The sequence below is a fragment of the Priapulus caudatus genome, unplaced genomic scaffold, assembly GCF_000485595.1.
Source record: "Priapulus caudatus unplaced genomic scaffold, Priapulus_caudatus-5.0.1 Scaffold876, whole genome shotgun sequence".
Taxonomy (NCBI): domain Eukaryota; kingdom Metazoa; phylum Priapulida; class Priapulimorpha; order Priapulimorphida; family Priapulidae; genus Priapulus; species Priapulus caudatus.
This window is the reverse complement of record NW_014577937.1, coordinates 91,748-106,573: the sequence shown is the minus strand read 5'-3', so window position 1 is coordinate 106,573 and position 14,826 is coordinate 91,748. Positions and strand designations below refer to the sequence as shown.

The 14,826-nt window shown below is 49.0% G+C and overlaps 2 protein-coding genes across 2 annotated transcripts in view; one reads left to right on the top strand and one right to left on the bottom strand.

Moving 5' to 3' along the window:
* Positions 1 to 4,684, top strand: part of LOC106814143 (CD109 antigen-like) — a 13,885-nt gene extending 9,201 nt beyond the window's left edge. The window contains exons 11-16 of the mRNA XM_014818434.1: positions 1,466 to 1,529; positions 2,081 to 2,267; positions 2,989 to 3,106; positions 3,548 to 3,661; positions 3,867 to 3,959; positions 4,412 to 4,684. Coding sequence (XP_014673920.1) covers positions 1,466 to 1,529; positions 2,081 to 2,267; positions 2,989 to 3,106; positions 3,548 to 3,661; positions 3,867 to 3,959; positions 4,412 to 4,684 — 849 coding nt within the window. The remainder of the gene's footprint in view (positions 1 to 1,465; positions 1,530 to 2,080; positions 2,268 to 2,988; positions 3,107 to 3,547; positions 3,662 to 3,866; positions 3,960 to 4,411) is intronic.
* A 674-nt stretch (positions 4,685 to 5,358) lies between these two features.
* Positions 5,359 to 6,045, bottom strand: LOC106814142. Its single transcript, XM_014818433.1, has one exon. The coding sequence runs from the start codon at positions 6,043 to 6,045 to the stop codon at positions 5,359 to 5,361; it is 687 nt and encodes a 228-aa protein (XP_014673919.1).
* Between the last annotated feature and the right edge of the window lie 8,781 nt (positions 6,046 to 14,826).

Here is a 14,826-nt window from a genome sequence, read left to right as displayed (position 1 = left end):
CCGTCCCGTTCATCTCTTGCGTTCTTGTTCCGTCCGTGTGACTGCATGCATCCCTCTCGTCCTTACAGGAAGTTGGATAAGCGAGTCTAGGTTAGGCAGTTTCTAGGGTGATTGTGAAATGAGGGGAACGGTTGGAGCTGGAGAGAACGGGGTGACATGTGCGATCAAGATGTGGGGAGTTTTGGGCGAATATATGGGGAGATTCTGGAGAAATGGTGGATGGTTGAAATCTATTCTTCCTTTCTCGTCCTTCTCCTCTCCGTTGATAAGCGTTGACGACGCGGCGTCAGCAACAGTCCTCCTTCTCGATTTCCAGCCGATCCTCGTCGCCATCGTCATCGTCGTCGGCGCTAGCGCAGTCTGCATGGCTCCCATCTCATCACCAGAACTCGCTCTTTCCGTCCCTCTCTCGCTCTCCGTCATCCTTCCTCTGTTTCGTTGCTGGCCCGTAGATCGATATAGTGTTTCGGCTACACTAGCTCTCTCCCATCTCATCATCGGAACTGGGAGAGAAGGACGGAAAGAGCTTCTCTCGCTCTCCGTCATCCTTCCTCTGTTTCGTTGCTGGCCCGTATCGATATGAAGTACAACTTGCGTTATGTCCACAAAGGAATACCCAGATTTTGGACTGTCGACGGCACCAAAATGTAACGTTGGAATGAGCGTTGATGTCGAAATGATGAAGATATAAAGTCAAACTTGTTGTAGTAACCAGAATAAACTTTATTAGCTTGTACACTGTAGCCACATCGCACAAAGAGACAAAGACCGCGCATACGCGCAACGCGCGTGTGCCCAGCTCCGCGGCCGCCACCCGAATCTCCCCATCAATCCCCCTTCCTATTACATATCTCTCCCTATATATCCCCCAAAACTCCCTACATCCTGCCCGCACATGTACCCGTTCTCAGAGACTACGTCCTACCCCAATTTCACACTGACTCTCGAAACTGTCTAACCTAACCACGTCCTGCCATTCTCCCTAATACATCAATGTAGCCGCCCATCTGGTCGAGCGACGCTGTCTAGCTGGAATATGGCTAAAACAGCTACCCGTCTAGCTCCACTGACTAATTCATGTAAGCTACTACTGCTGCTGCTGCTGCTACTACTGCTGCTGCTGCTGCTGCTGCTGCTGCTGTTGCTGCTACTACTGCTGCTGCTGCTGTTGCTGCTACTGCTGCTATTGCTGCTGCTGCTACTGCTGCTACTACTGGTGCTACTGCTGCTACTGCTGCTACTGCTGCTACTGCTGCTACTGCTGCTACTGCTGCTACTGCTGCTACTGCTGCTACTGATGCTGCTGCTGCTACTGCTGCTGCTAGCAGCAGCAGCAGCAGTAGCAGCTAGAGCCGGACTCTACCCAGCTATTCCCTACTTACTTTGCAACCCACTTACAGTCAGGCACATTCTGAAGACTGAATTTACGAATATTTGAGTCACAGACGTTCTCTTGTCGCCGCAGGACGCGGGATTGCTCGTGCTCACCGACGCCCTCATCTACAAGGACTCGCCCGACTACTACGACTGTAAGTATGGCGGACATCACAACATCTCGTGAGATCTCGCACACGTGCCCGGCAGCGAATCGCTAACGTTGGCACGCAGCAGCAGTAGCCATAGTCTCTGGGGGACAGCTGTGCCCGCCTAGATTTTGAAGAGAAATAAAATACTCTAGTACAAATACAGAAGCATTATGCACAGGTAGAAGTAATAAATGTTAATTCATCAGGGTGTCGCGCGCAGGAATTATCCCCCTTCTTCTCTAGCAGCGTCTCTTGTCATTGGTCGCCGTGACGACGCGACGCTGACGCGAGTCTGCTTGTAGACGCGATACCAGGCATGTTCGCGCCGATGGAGCGCGGCCGCATGTTGGACGACGCCGGCGACGTCACGCTCTTCAACGCACCGGTGGCGCCCCCTCCCGAGCTGGCGGAGGCAGAGCGCGTGCGCAGCGTGTTTCCCGAGACCTGGCTGTGGATGAACGTCACGACTCCGAGGTGAGCGGGGTCGAAGGTCGCGCGAAGGTCAGAGGTCACGCCGGAGGTTAAACGTGCGTGGGTCTCGCTGCTGGTTCTAGGTCCGAACTGTGAGATGGAGATGTTTGCGGTGGCGCGCGCCGACGGTGGCGCCCCTCGACGCAACGTGAAGATGAAGTCGGCGGTGGCGGACGACGGTGGCGCCACCACGGTAGAGACGGAGGAGGGTGCCCACGTTAGAAAACTGTTCCCAGAGACGTGGCTGTGGGTCAACGCGTCGACGCCGAGGTAGGTGGCAGCACCGGCCGCCCGCGCAGCGCCGTGTTGCATCGCATATTGTCGTGGCCATTGCTGAGCGTTCTTCTCACTTCTTCTTTCTGTGTTTCAGCTATTTGTGATTTATTTCAGCTATTTGTTCTATTTTTTCAGCTATTTGTTCTTTTATTTCAGCTATTTGTTCTATTTTTTCAGCTATTTGTTCTTTTATTTAAGCTATTTGTGATTTATTTCAGCGGACTGCATTGCATCTGAGAGAACCAAGGATTTTTTGGTTCTGCATGTTTTTGTCTCGGTGTTTCAGTCCTTCTCTCCTGCCTGTCATTTGGTTTGTCGATGGCATCACTTAACTCTTCTGTCGTCTCTGACGTGTGTTTGCCGCAGCCTCCACTTTGTAGACGGTCGTAGTAACAGGGCTATCTTGGTATTACTAGCACTATTACTGTCGTGTTCTCTTACATGCAGTTACTACATGCGTGTGTGTGCCATAATTGACCTATCTGCCTCGCAACAGAACATTCTAAAAACAATTCTTAGCATCGTAGTGTTGCAAAGTCGACATTTTTAGGGTTGTTGGTGTGATAACGTGTATAAATTTGACGAGATTGTAAGTGAGGTGTAGCATCGATATCCGATTATGGTTTTTTGTGTTGTCTCGTTCGTCGTGACGATTGACGACGAGTGGCGTGAAACATTCGCGAATGACGTCGTGCATTCTCGTTTGTTTCCGTAGCGACAGCGGCACGACGACGGTGATGGCGACCGTGCCGGACACGATCACGTCGTGGCTCGCTAGCGCCATCTCTATGAACGAAAAGCACGGCCTCGGCATCACGGAACACACGACAACGGTACTGCCACCTGCTGTGCATCATGTTAACGTAGCGCGTCGCTCGATCGAAGATCTTCCATTTCACGATGCAATCCTTGACGTTATTAAGATGTAATTTAATTAATATGCATTATAATAGTTGCTGTTTCACAAAACAAAATAAGTCTTACGAATCCATCTTATATGTCTGTGCTGCAATGATAGATCATTGTTGTTATTTGTGGAGCAAGTACTAATGACCTTCACTGACCTTCACTGACTTATACTGACATTCACTTGCCTTTACTAACTACCACTGACATTTAAGTTACTTTACTACTGACCTTGACTGATCTTTACTGGCCTTTAATTACTGACTTTCACGGACCTTTACCATACTTCACTGATCCTCCCTGACCTTTACTGACCTTCACTGACATTTAACCTACTTTACTGACGTTCACTGATCTCTTGTTTTCAGCTGACGGCATTCCAGCCGTTCTTCGTCTCGCTGACGCTTCCATACTCGGTCCTGCGAGGAGAGGTGCTTGTTCTGCAGGCAACCGTCTTCAACTACATGAATGCAGACACTCAGGTGCGCCGATGTAATTTACATTTTACATGCTTTTTCATGTTTTGTATAATTGTAATAATATAATTTAAAAAAAAATTATTATATTATTTAAAAAAATTATTAAAAATAATTATTAAAAATAATATTAATAAAATAATGTGATCGCCCCTGTATGAACGTGACGGCAAGATGGCCGCCGCGGCTGACTCGCGTGTTTCATGTGCAGGTCGAGGTAACGCTGGATCATAGCGACGACTTTGAGAATGTTCCGGAGGAGGCTGAATCGGATGCTGACGCGGCTCAGGTGAAGAGGGGACAGGTACGTAGCAAGCTGCTTCCTCTCTCTCACTGTCTCTCACTGTCTCTCACCGGGAGACGGGCGGGCATGGATGCATGCGTGGATGTATGGGGGCGGGCGTGCGTGGATGCATGCGTGGATGTATGGGGGCGGGCGTGCGTGGATGTATGGGGGCGGGCGTGAGTGGATGCATGCGTGGATGTATGGGGGCGGGCATGCGTGGATGCATGCGTGGATGTATGGGGGCGGGCGAGTGTGGATGCATGCGTGGATGTATGGGGGCGGGCGTGCGTGGATGCATGCGTGGATGTATGGGGGCGGGCGTGCGTGGATGCATGCGTGGATGTATGGGGGCGGGCGATCCTTCACCAGAGCTGTGTTGTTGAGAGAGGATGATTACAACCATACATAAATATATATAATTATTCAATTATTGTTATCCAGAACTAATGAACCATATATTTTTGTTTCAGGTGAGCCTGGGCGCCCCGCGTTTCACATACACCTCGCAGCAAGACCCGAACATGCCCATTGTATTCGAGCATCTGATGCCGCAAACCAGGCAGCACATCAGCAGCAGCAGCACAGCACTCCAACCTCAGTCGCCAGTGTGGCGCTACCCCCAACCCCGGCCAGAGCGGCCACAGGAGACTCCTCGCTCAACATCAGCTCCCTACTTAAACAACATGGGCGCCTCCCCATACTCGCCGGATAACCCGCTGGATAAAGAGAGGGACATAGATTAGTAGACAAAATCTCAGTGCATACACAGACAGTAGTTTTTACTTCCGCGAACTCTCAGTGTATTACTATTTTTGCATTTGTTTTTTATTATGTTTGATATGTTTGATATTGATGTTTGATGTTGATGTTGATCTTGATGTTTTTATATGTTTGATATTTATTATGTTTGAATATGTTATAATGTGTTTATTATGTGTGAATATAATTTTGTTTTTATTATGTTTGATATTTTTGATATTGATGTTTGATGTTGATGTTGATCTTGATGTTTTTATATGTTTGATATTTATTATGTTTGAATATGTTATAATGTGTTTATTATGTGTGAAATATAATTTTTCCTCTTATCACTTGTTTGTTATTTCGGTTCTCTTTGTGTGACAAGTTTATATGCATCATAGTTTATAGGAATCATTATCAATAGGCATTGTTGATAATGATTCTTCATAAAAGAAAGACATCAGGCGTTTTTTTCAAAAATTCAACATTTTATTGAATACATGTTATATTCTATATTCAAATATGTTAAGTCCAGAGTTTACAAGTTATAAAAGAGCACAGTTCACAAGTGTTCAGATAATAGCATCCTGCCATGGGAGCCTTCCTTGTCACTATTGTAAAAGTTTTTCAGATAAAACGCGGATTTGTTTCCCTTCTTTGGTGACTTGGGGCCCGGTCACCTGGTTGACCTCGTCCATGGCGTTTTGCGCCAGGCTCCCGGAATGACATTTCCATGTCCATCCTCCTGGTCAAGGTCGGCAGCGTGGAGGCCGGGATAGCGATCACGCATCAGGTTATGTAGCACTAGGCATCCAGAGGTGATCTTCTGTGCACGTCTGGGCGTCAGTTGGATGGTGGTGAGGAGGACGCGCCAGCGGTGAGCCAGGATTCCAAAGGCATTCTCCACGACGCGGCGGGCCCTCGAGGTTCGGTAGTTGAATATGCGCTCGTCATGGTCGAGCACCCTTCCCGCCGACGCTTCATCATCCAGGGGCGCAGCGGGTGAATGGTCGTCCCCCACCAGGAAGTATGAGGATAGTTGTGTCATCACCAGGAAAGGGTTCGAGGGCCGCTCAGGGAAGCCAAGGTTCCTCCTTCTCTTCCAGTCGTCTCTCAGCGGGCCACTGCTGAGAATGCCGGCGTCCGATGCAGGACCCCTCTTGCGCCAACGTCTGCCCACAGGGAACTTGTAGTTGCCGTCAACCACTCCTAGCAGGACTATGGAGAAGTACCCCTTGTAATTGTAGTACTTGGTGCCGGTGTTCTTAGGTGCCTTGATGGCCACATGTTTGCCATCGATGGCTCCACAGCAATGGCTCATAATTCCGACCGGACTCGGAATCGGCTCTGCCACTGGCGCCATCCATCAGATGTGGTGGGGGTCTGATCGTCTCGCCAAAACGTTCTCATCAACGATGGCCTGGGCAACCTCCGGAACAAACCCTGAGATGGTGTTGTGGGGGACACGGAAAGGAGTAATGCCAGGCTGCGATAACTGTTTCCCTGTAGCCACTATAGCGCAGAGTGGATGGCCAGATTAGCCCAGGCTCAAGAGGGTCCGGGCACGCCTAGCAGTTGGGCCCTTTGGTGATGCGAGGGGCGACACGCAGCAACAGCTCCTGAAACATGGCCCACACTCCATCCGCATGACCCATTTCAGAGTACTATTACTGCCTAAACATCAGGCCGCCGCTCGATCACGGACGAATCCCACCAACGTCGGGGTTTCGCCGGTTCCATGCGCTGCTCCGCGCCCGGATCACAGCCCAACAGCGTATATTATCGTCGTGCTGCGAGTTCACTCCAGACGCCCCCTCAACAAGGCTACGCATAGTCGCCTCAGGTGGAAGGCCATCCTCTTCAGCGCCGGACAGGTAGTCTTTTAATTACAAGCGTTCATTCGCCCAGCTATATACCCCTCAAAAACGAAAAATATGTGCCAAGACTTAACGCAAAGACTAACGCACGAAGACTTGCCAATGTTGTGCGAGCCTCTTACGAAATATAATATATAATTAAATATCTGCAAACGTCTCACGTACTGTCCTGCGACAGCCGTGAGGCATTGCTAGGACAGTCGGTGCGCAATAGTCGTAGATTGTTTGACTAAAAAAATTCTTCTGGTACTCACGAAAGATATTTAATCCGCACGACCAAGTCGCAAAGGGACTGTCGCAAGACTGTTGTAGGACAGACTCACGACAACGCCAGAAGACATAGATACCACAAAAATCGTGCAACGAAAAATAGGATGGCATGTTCAATTTTTGCCCTCACGACGGCAAGTCGATGCCCGATGCTCAAAATTTCGTAGACGTCTGTGCGGTACGACCCCGATGAACCCACGATTTGCCCAAATTTTCTGTGCGTCGTCGTTGCACAAACTGCGTCGTGGGCCTCGTTGTGACCGGGGCTACAGCAGTAACAACTTATACACCCAATCTCAAACTATGTGGGGTCAACGGTTCCCTGGTTAATCGTTGACGAAACCAAAATAGTTGACGGAAACGACTTTAATACGAAACGACGTACGACGGACGACGACCCACGGACAATAGACTTCAGTCTGACGATGTCAAGGTAAGCCTAAAAATGTGGGGGGCTCATGGAAACAACTCAGACCTGAAAATGGGGCGTCTCATGGAACTAATGTTTTAGTTGGAATGTGTATGCTCGTGGAATTGGCTATGTTCGAAAATGGGGTCTCCCGGAACTAGGATTTCGTTGAAATTCAATGCGTATGACAACTGACCACGTTTAAAAGAGGGGTCTCTGGGTAACTGGTGGGTGGGACAGTGATATTGCTTTAACAATCTATGCTGTAGCCTGGAAACCAACAAATTAATTATTGTTGTATTACGTTAGAGGAAAGGAGAAAGTAAGAAAAAAACATGACCCGGAGGAGCAGAGAAAATGAACGCCACGCACACGCACGCAACGCACGCCACGCACGCACGCACGCAACGCACGGCACGCACGCGACGCACGCACGCACGCACACACACACGTGTGCCATGCCTGACGGCCAGGCTCACGATACTTCTGAAGTACGATGCACTGGAACGGAAATACTAAAAACTTATAGGGTCTCCGAAGACAAAAATGTAAGAATCTGCCATAGTAACTAAACTTAAATGCCTCTGGAACGAGATATTCTTAAAAGCGATAGCACTGGAACGGAGATGTCTTACTGCTTAGGGTGAAATGGCGGTCTCATCCGCAGGCACATAACTACACATACAAATATAATAATGGAGTGGCCCCCCCCCCCGACCCAGCACGACCACAGTTAAGACCATCATTATTGGTTTCTATGTCATTGTGCATCCTGAGATATGTTGAGTGACGAAGGGTAGGATGAACAAGATGTAATTTCAGAATTGGAATTCGCCCATAAGGCCAGAAAAGCATAAAATTGCGAATAATAAAAAATAAAATGACAAAGTATCGGACTGGACTTTCTGTGATTACTATTAATAGCTGATGCAATTAGAAGTGTATATCGTGCCCTCTAAGATTTGGAATGTGTATCTTAATGATGACAATGCTGCCTATTCAAATTCAAACTTTCAAAACATAACAGATGTACATAGTGAAAGCTATAAATTGCAAGATTGAAAATAGGACTTTATTTTCATTAATTATTACTGATGAGTATATACAATTTTGTAATAATGTTTTATTAGTTATCATACTCATAATATATATTTTAGATACTTTAGTCAAAACAATCAGCTTTAGCTACAATTCCTCTTTGCAAATTTACAAATGACCTTTTAAAATGATCAGAATGGTTCTTCAACACATAGCCTGAAAATGCCAGGAAATGCCATTCAGGCTCTACTTGCAAAATTGTTCCCTCGGGCGGACCAGTATCCCCCGACCCCCCCCCGCATCAGCCTACATATCATTCCTTGCAGTGGCACTTTTGGGAGGCCACTATGGCCCTGGCACACCCTACCTTGACTAGGAGGATATCTCTCAGCCTACCTTGACTAGGAGGGATATCTCACAGCCTACCTTGACTAGGAGGGATATCTGCACGGCGTCCCCACGTTTGGCACCCTGTATTTTTTTTCACCCCCCGCCCCTTCTGCTCGCTCGCACTCACGCACTCCGCTCTCGCCCAACGCTTACGACTCGCACGCGCATCCCGAGGAAGTTGAATGTCAACGCCTCGTCCGCAGGCAACCTGAAGCCATGTGAAGACAAACATGCATCGAATGACATCCATAATACAATACATTCCATTCCATGTATCTTGTTCGTCCGTCTTGTCTATTCGTCTATTCGTCGTCTGTCTTATTCGTCTATTCAGTTCCGTCGAGTGCGCGTCCGGTACGCTCCATCCAGTCCAGGTCCATCATTTTTTCCAGTGCGGAGGCACGGCCCGCCCCCATACCATCCCCACGCATGCATCAACGCACGGCCGTGCACCCCCAATATATCCCCACCTGCATGCATCCCACGTCCGGCCCGCCCATACATTCAAGCACTCGCATCCACGCACGCGCCGCCCGCCTCACTCCACGCATCGCATCCACGCACGCCCGCCCATAACTCCCCACGCACGCCGCCACCCCCCATCACATCCACGCACTGCACCAGCACGCTGCCCCATGACACCCCACGCATGCATGCCCACTCACGCCAGGCCCCGAATCATCCACGCCGCCCCCCCCCAACATCCACCACTTTGCATCACGCACGCCAGCGCCCCCCCATACATCACGCATGCACTCACGCACCGCCGCCATATATCCACGCATGCATCCACGCCTCGCCCGCCCAATACCATGCCACGCCGATGCCATCCCACCACACGGCCGCCCCCATACCATCCACGCATTGCATCCACCACCCACACGCCGCCCCCAGTACCATCCACGACATTGGCACTCCACGACGCCCGCCCCACTTACATCCACGCATCGCATCACGCACGCCCGCCCCAACACTCCCACGCATGCATCCACAACTCGCCCGCCCATACCACTCCCACGCATGAATCCACGCATGCCCGCCCCCCATACCTCCACGCATCGCATCACTTCACGCCCGCCCCCATACCATCCACGCACGGCCCGCCCCAACATCCACGCCGACGCCCGCCCCCATACATCCACGCAGCATCACGCCACGCCGCCCCATACATCCACGCATGCATCCACGCCCACGCCGCCCCCATACATACCACGCATGCATCACGCACGCCCGCCCCCATACATCACGCAATGCATCCCACGCACGCCCGCCCCCATACATCCACGCATGCATCCAACGCACGCCGCCCCCCATATATCCACGCATGCATCCCGCCGCGCCCCGCCCCATACTGTCCAGCATGCGATCCCACTGTGCACGCCCGGCCCCCATACATCACCGCGATGCATCCACGCACGCCCCGGGGCCCCATACTCATTCCGAGCGCATGCAAATCCACGCGACGGGCCGCGCCAGGTATATCTCGGGCTGCGATCACGGCTCGCGCGCGCCCCCATACATCCAGCATGCATCACGCACGCCCGGCCCCACAGACATCCACGCATACATGCCACGCGACGCCCGGCCCAATACATCCACGCATGCCGATCCACAACACACTCCCGCCCCATACATCCACGCATGCATCCACGCTCGGCCGCGCGCCCCATACGATCCACGGCATGCATCCACGCCGCGCCGGGCCCCCACTACCCATCCACGCCCATGCACCCACGCCTACGCCGCCCCAATACATCCCCAACGCATGCATCCACACACGCCCCCCCATACATCCACGCATGCATACCACGCTCGCCGCCCACATACATCCACTGCATGCACACGTCGGCTTTATACGCCCCCATTACAATCGCCGCACCGCATCCCACGCGACGGCACCGCCCCCCCATCACACCACGCATGCATCCACGCCCACGAGCCCCCATACATCCCGCATGCATCCCACACGCCCGCCCCCATTCACATCCAAGCATGCAATCCAGCCACAGCCCAGCACACTCACATCCAGCATGCATCCCACGCACGCCCCGCCGCCATACATCCACGCATGCATCCACGCACCGCGCGCGCCCCATTACAATCCACGCATGCATGCCACATCACGCCGGCCCCATACATCCCATAGCATGCATCACGCTCGGCCCTCCCCCATATGATCACGCATGCATCCACGCACGCCAGCCCCATACATCCACGCATGCATCCACACACGCCCCGCTCCCCATTCATCCAAGCATGCATACTAACGCACGCTGCCGCCCCTCATACATCCACGTCACGCCCGCCCCCATACTATCCACGCTATGCTGATCACGCTCGCCCGCCCTCTATTACATCAGCATGCATCCACACAGCGCCCGCCCCCCATACATTCCACCATGATCCACGCNCAGGGGTGGCATAAGCTGTATGGTGGCTCAGCAGCTCGAAATTAGTACATCTTTGATGTCTAACAATGTTCCCCTATAAACAGTGGAGAAATACCACCAACTTTCGCGCATCACAAACATGTTTTGTACTTTTAATAAGCCTCTTAGTACAACACAGTTAATATATAACAATAAGTGCAGTGTGAGTGCAGTAATTTCCTTTATTTCTAAGACGACTTACTACTATGTCAAAGTGTGTTGTTAGGGCTGTTCAAAGATATATGATCTTATTCGGTATTACATAAATAACTGGAATGCATATATGTATATACACAAATTAGTACAACACAGTTAATATATAACAATAAGTGCAGTGCGAGTGCAGTAATTTCCTTTATTTCTAAGACGACTTACTACTATGTCAAAGTGTGTTGTTAGGGCTGAAGGGATCATGGTCTTATTCGGTATTACATGCATATATGTATATACACAACTGGTTTGTGAATTTACCACACAAGTATGGCCATGATCACATATATATGTACCACTGCTCGTTTGAATCACAAAAAAATCACGTGATAAACAACATGATCTGGTATGTTGTAAACTGCCGTAAATCAAACTGATTGAGTTTTACGCACTTCCTTTCCGTTTGTCGACAATTTTAGGACAGTACTACCATTATGTATGACTCGGTAACGGAACATGTATGACTCAGTAAACAGTATGACCAGAAACTTTGTAAACTCGTTACAATTGTGTATACATACATGTACTTTAGATACATATATGTAGTACCTGTGACAACGACCCCTTCAGCGTTATCAGAGTAGCCACTAGTCCAAGAAGATAGTAAGTGTGTTTATAACACCAAAGTGTGTTTAAGTACGATAGGCAGTACAGATCATTACAGTACGGTCAGTTTTAGTGGATTTGTGGAGTTGAACAGCACTGAAGTAAGCGAATAATTAGCAAAAATTTATAAATTTATTTAAAAGACAACCCAAAAGGAAGAAACAGCAAGATTGTGCGGGGAATTCAGAAAAACAATACTACCAGTAGGCAGACCCCGATTACACACAAGAACAGAGTAAAGCTTACATGAAGTTCAAAAGCTCTTAAAAATTCATTACCACTGGAAGGTAATAAATAAAAGAATACAACAGAATGCAAGGTGTGCAGAAAATTTGTGCCTGACCACATCGAAGGTTTGCTTGCAGTACAGGTGCCATGGGTGGTATAACTTATAAAATTCAAGAAGGTAGACAAAAGAATGCATGGCCCGAGTAAGACTAAACAACAGTAATTGGCACCGCAAAAAGAAATGCTAAAAAAAGTAAAATGCAAATTAAAGAAATGTGAGAATATGCAGTCCTCAGATGTTCAGAACACAGTTGGATCAGCTACACAGTCAGTGAGTTTATAAGCGACAGACGTCACTGTTTCAGCCATAGTAGGTCATCACACATGCATCTTAATGAGACTGGTGCTGCGTCCACCGGTCACCTATGACATTACGTCGGAAAAGTCCACTCACCTTATTCAGGAGACACTACTGAATGTACATACAGATGTTTTTATCAGACTAAGCACATATGAAAAATAACATCACGTGGCTGTTGATACTGAGGTACCCCGAGTCTTACAGGTTCCACACAAGGTGCTATTTACTAAGTACGAGCAGCTTCTGAAGACTCTTCGTTGGCTGGAAAAAGAGTGTAGTGATCAATGTGCAGAGGCAATGTGTGAACAACCTCACACACTAGGTGCAAAATCTAGTGATCTCAGAAATGTGCAGCAGGTCTTTAAGAGTATGCTTAGACCGAAAGCATCTGAACAAAACTATTAAGCGAGAGAGGTGCGAGATACTAGTCCTAGCTAGGGTACAGAGCAGCTAGTCTCACCAGGAAGCAGGTACTCACTGTAACTGACATAAAGAATGGCTACTATCCCATGAAGCTCTCAGATGAGTCGTCATTTCTGTGTACATTCTAAACACCCTGTGGCTGTAAGTGATTTTTGGCATGGCTCTTTGGAATCAGCTCAGCCAGCGAAGTCAAGCAAAAGCACAACAAGAAGGCCTTTGGCGATATTCTAGACCAGTGGTTCTTAACCTTTTGAGTCATGGACCCCTTTGAGAATCTGGTGAAAGCTACGGACCCCTCGCCAGAAAAATGCACATAAGCACATAAACACACAATTTTGCATACGTCTGGTTCACGGACCCCCTGAAGCCCATCCACGGACCCCAAAGGGGTCCATAAACCTCAGGTTAAGAACCCCTGTTCTAGACGTACATATTACCACCGACTAAAATATAGCAGGCAGCGACAACGCGCAAAATTGTGTGACTGTCGGCAAGGTGCCACAGAGAGAACGTGAAACAAATATCATGTTCACCAAGGAAAAAATTTAGTCCAATGTAACTAAACTGACAGACATGGAAAAATTGTCATTGCACATGGTATGAAGCCAGACCCAGCCAAAGTCAAAGCTATCCCCCCAAAGGCAATTGACGACAAGTTGTTAATGCGTCTTTCAGGCATGGTGAGGTACCTTTCACCATATATCGCTAATGAAACAGCCATCGCAGCACAACTCATGACACTTCTGAAACAAGACGTTGAGTGAAGTTGGAACCATGAGCAGGATTGGGCTTTTGAGCAAATGAGAGAGGCACTCATTAAGCAACCAGTCCTATGGTTCTATCACAGACACACTCAGTCACAGTTGTCCCGAGATGGTTTACAGTCATTTAATTACAGAAAAAACGCCCTATAGCCTACCTTCATATCTAGTGCCCTTGCCTCATCAGAAAAAATCTACTCCATGATTGAAAAGGAACTACTTGCCATATGCCTCCCATATGAGCGGTTTTTACCAGTCTGTTCACGAGTCAATCAAAAGAGCCCATTGAAGCCTCACTCAGACTGCAGAACATGACGTTGCAACTTCAGTATCGCAATATCACTGTGCGATACATTAGAGGGAGATTAGATGCCATGGAGGTGATGGTTCACAGCTGACTAACAAGCCCACCTGCTACCCCATACAAGCTTGAAGAAATTCAAGTAAATATAGTTGAGGATCATACAACACAACAACTGAGCCACACCATTCTACGAAGACGGCCAGCAAAGGTTAAGTGCCATTCGATGACCATTCATACTGAAACATGAGAGAGTAGCTGCACATCGCCGAGAGAATTATTGTCCTAGGAAAGCATAGAGTAGAACCGTCTAAGCTCTGTGCAGACATGCCAAGTTGCATTCATGAAAACCACCACAGAGCTGGGCTCAGCTGACACGTGTGAGGTGCGTGTCCAATCAGTTCTATACTGGCCTAGAATGATAGCAGAAATTGAGACTACTGTCATTAAGTGCCCAATATATGATAAGGTTTGCCTTAGCAACCAGAGGGAGCCACTGATACCACATACGGTTGCAGAGAGGCAATGACAGAAGATTGGGTGGGGGTCGATACCATGACACTCAGCTATCCTGACTATTTAGTAGTAGACTATTTTAATATTATTCCAACCTATTACCAGAGATTTTGCATCTGGCAACCAAAACAGCTGATCATTTGCTTAGTCAATATTTGCCAGACACAGCATACCTGACGTGATGACCGCGTTGAACACTGACGTGATAACGTGCCATTTGAAAGTCTAGTCCCAATTTGTTAGCCAGGGAATGTGGAATCTCCCTGGAGATGCCCAGCCCTCATTACCCGCAGTCAAATGGCCAACGCGTAAGACCGGTGGAGAC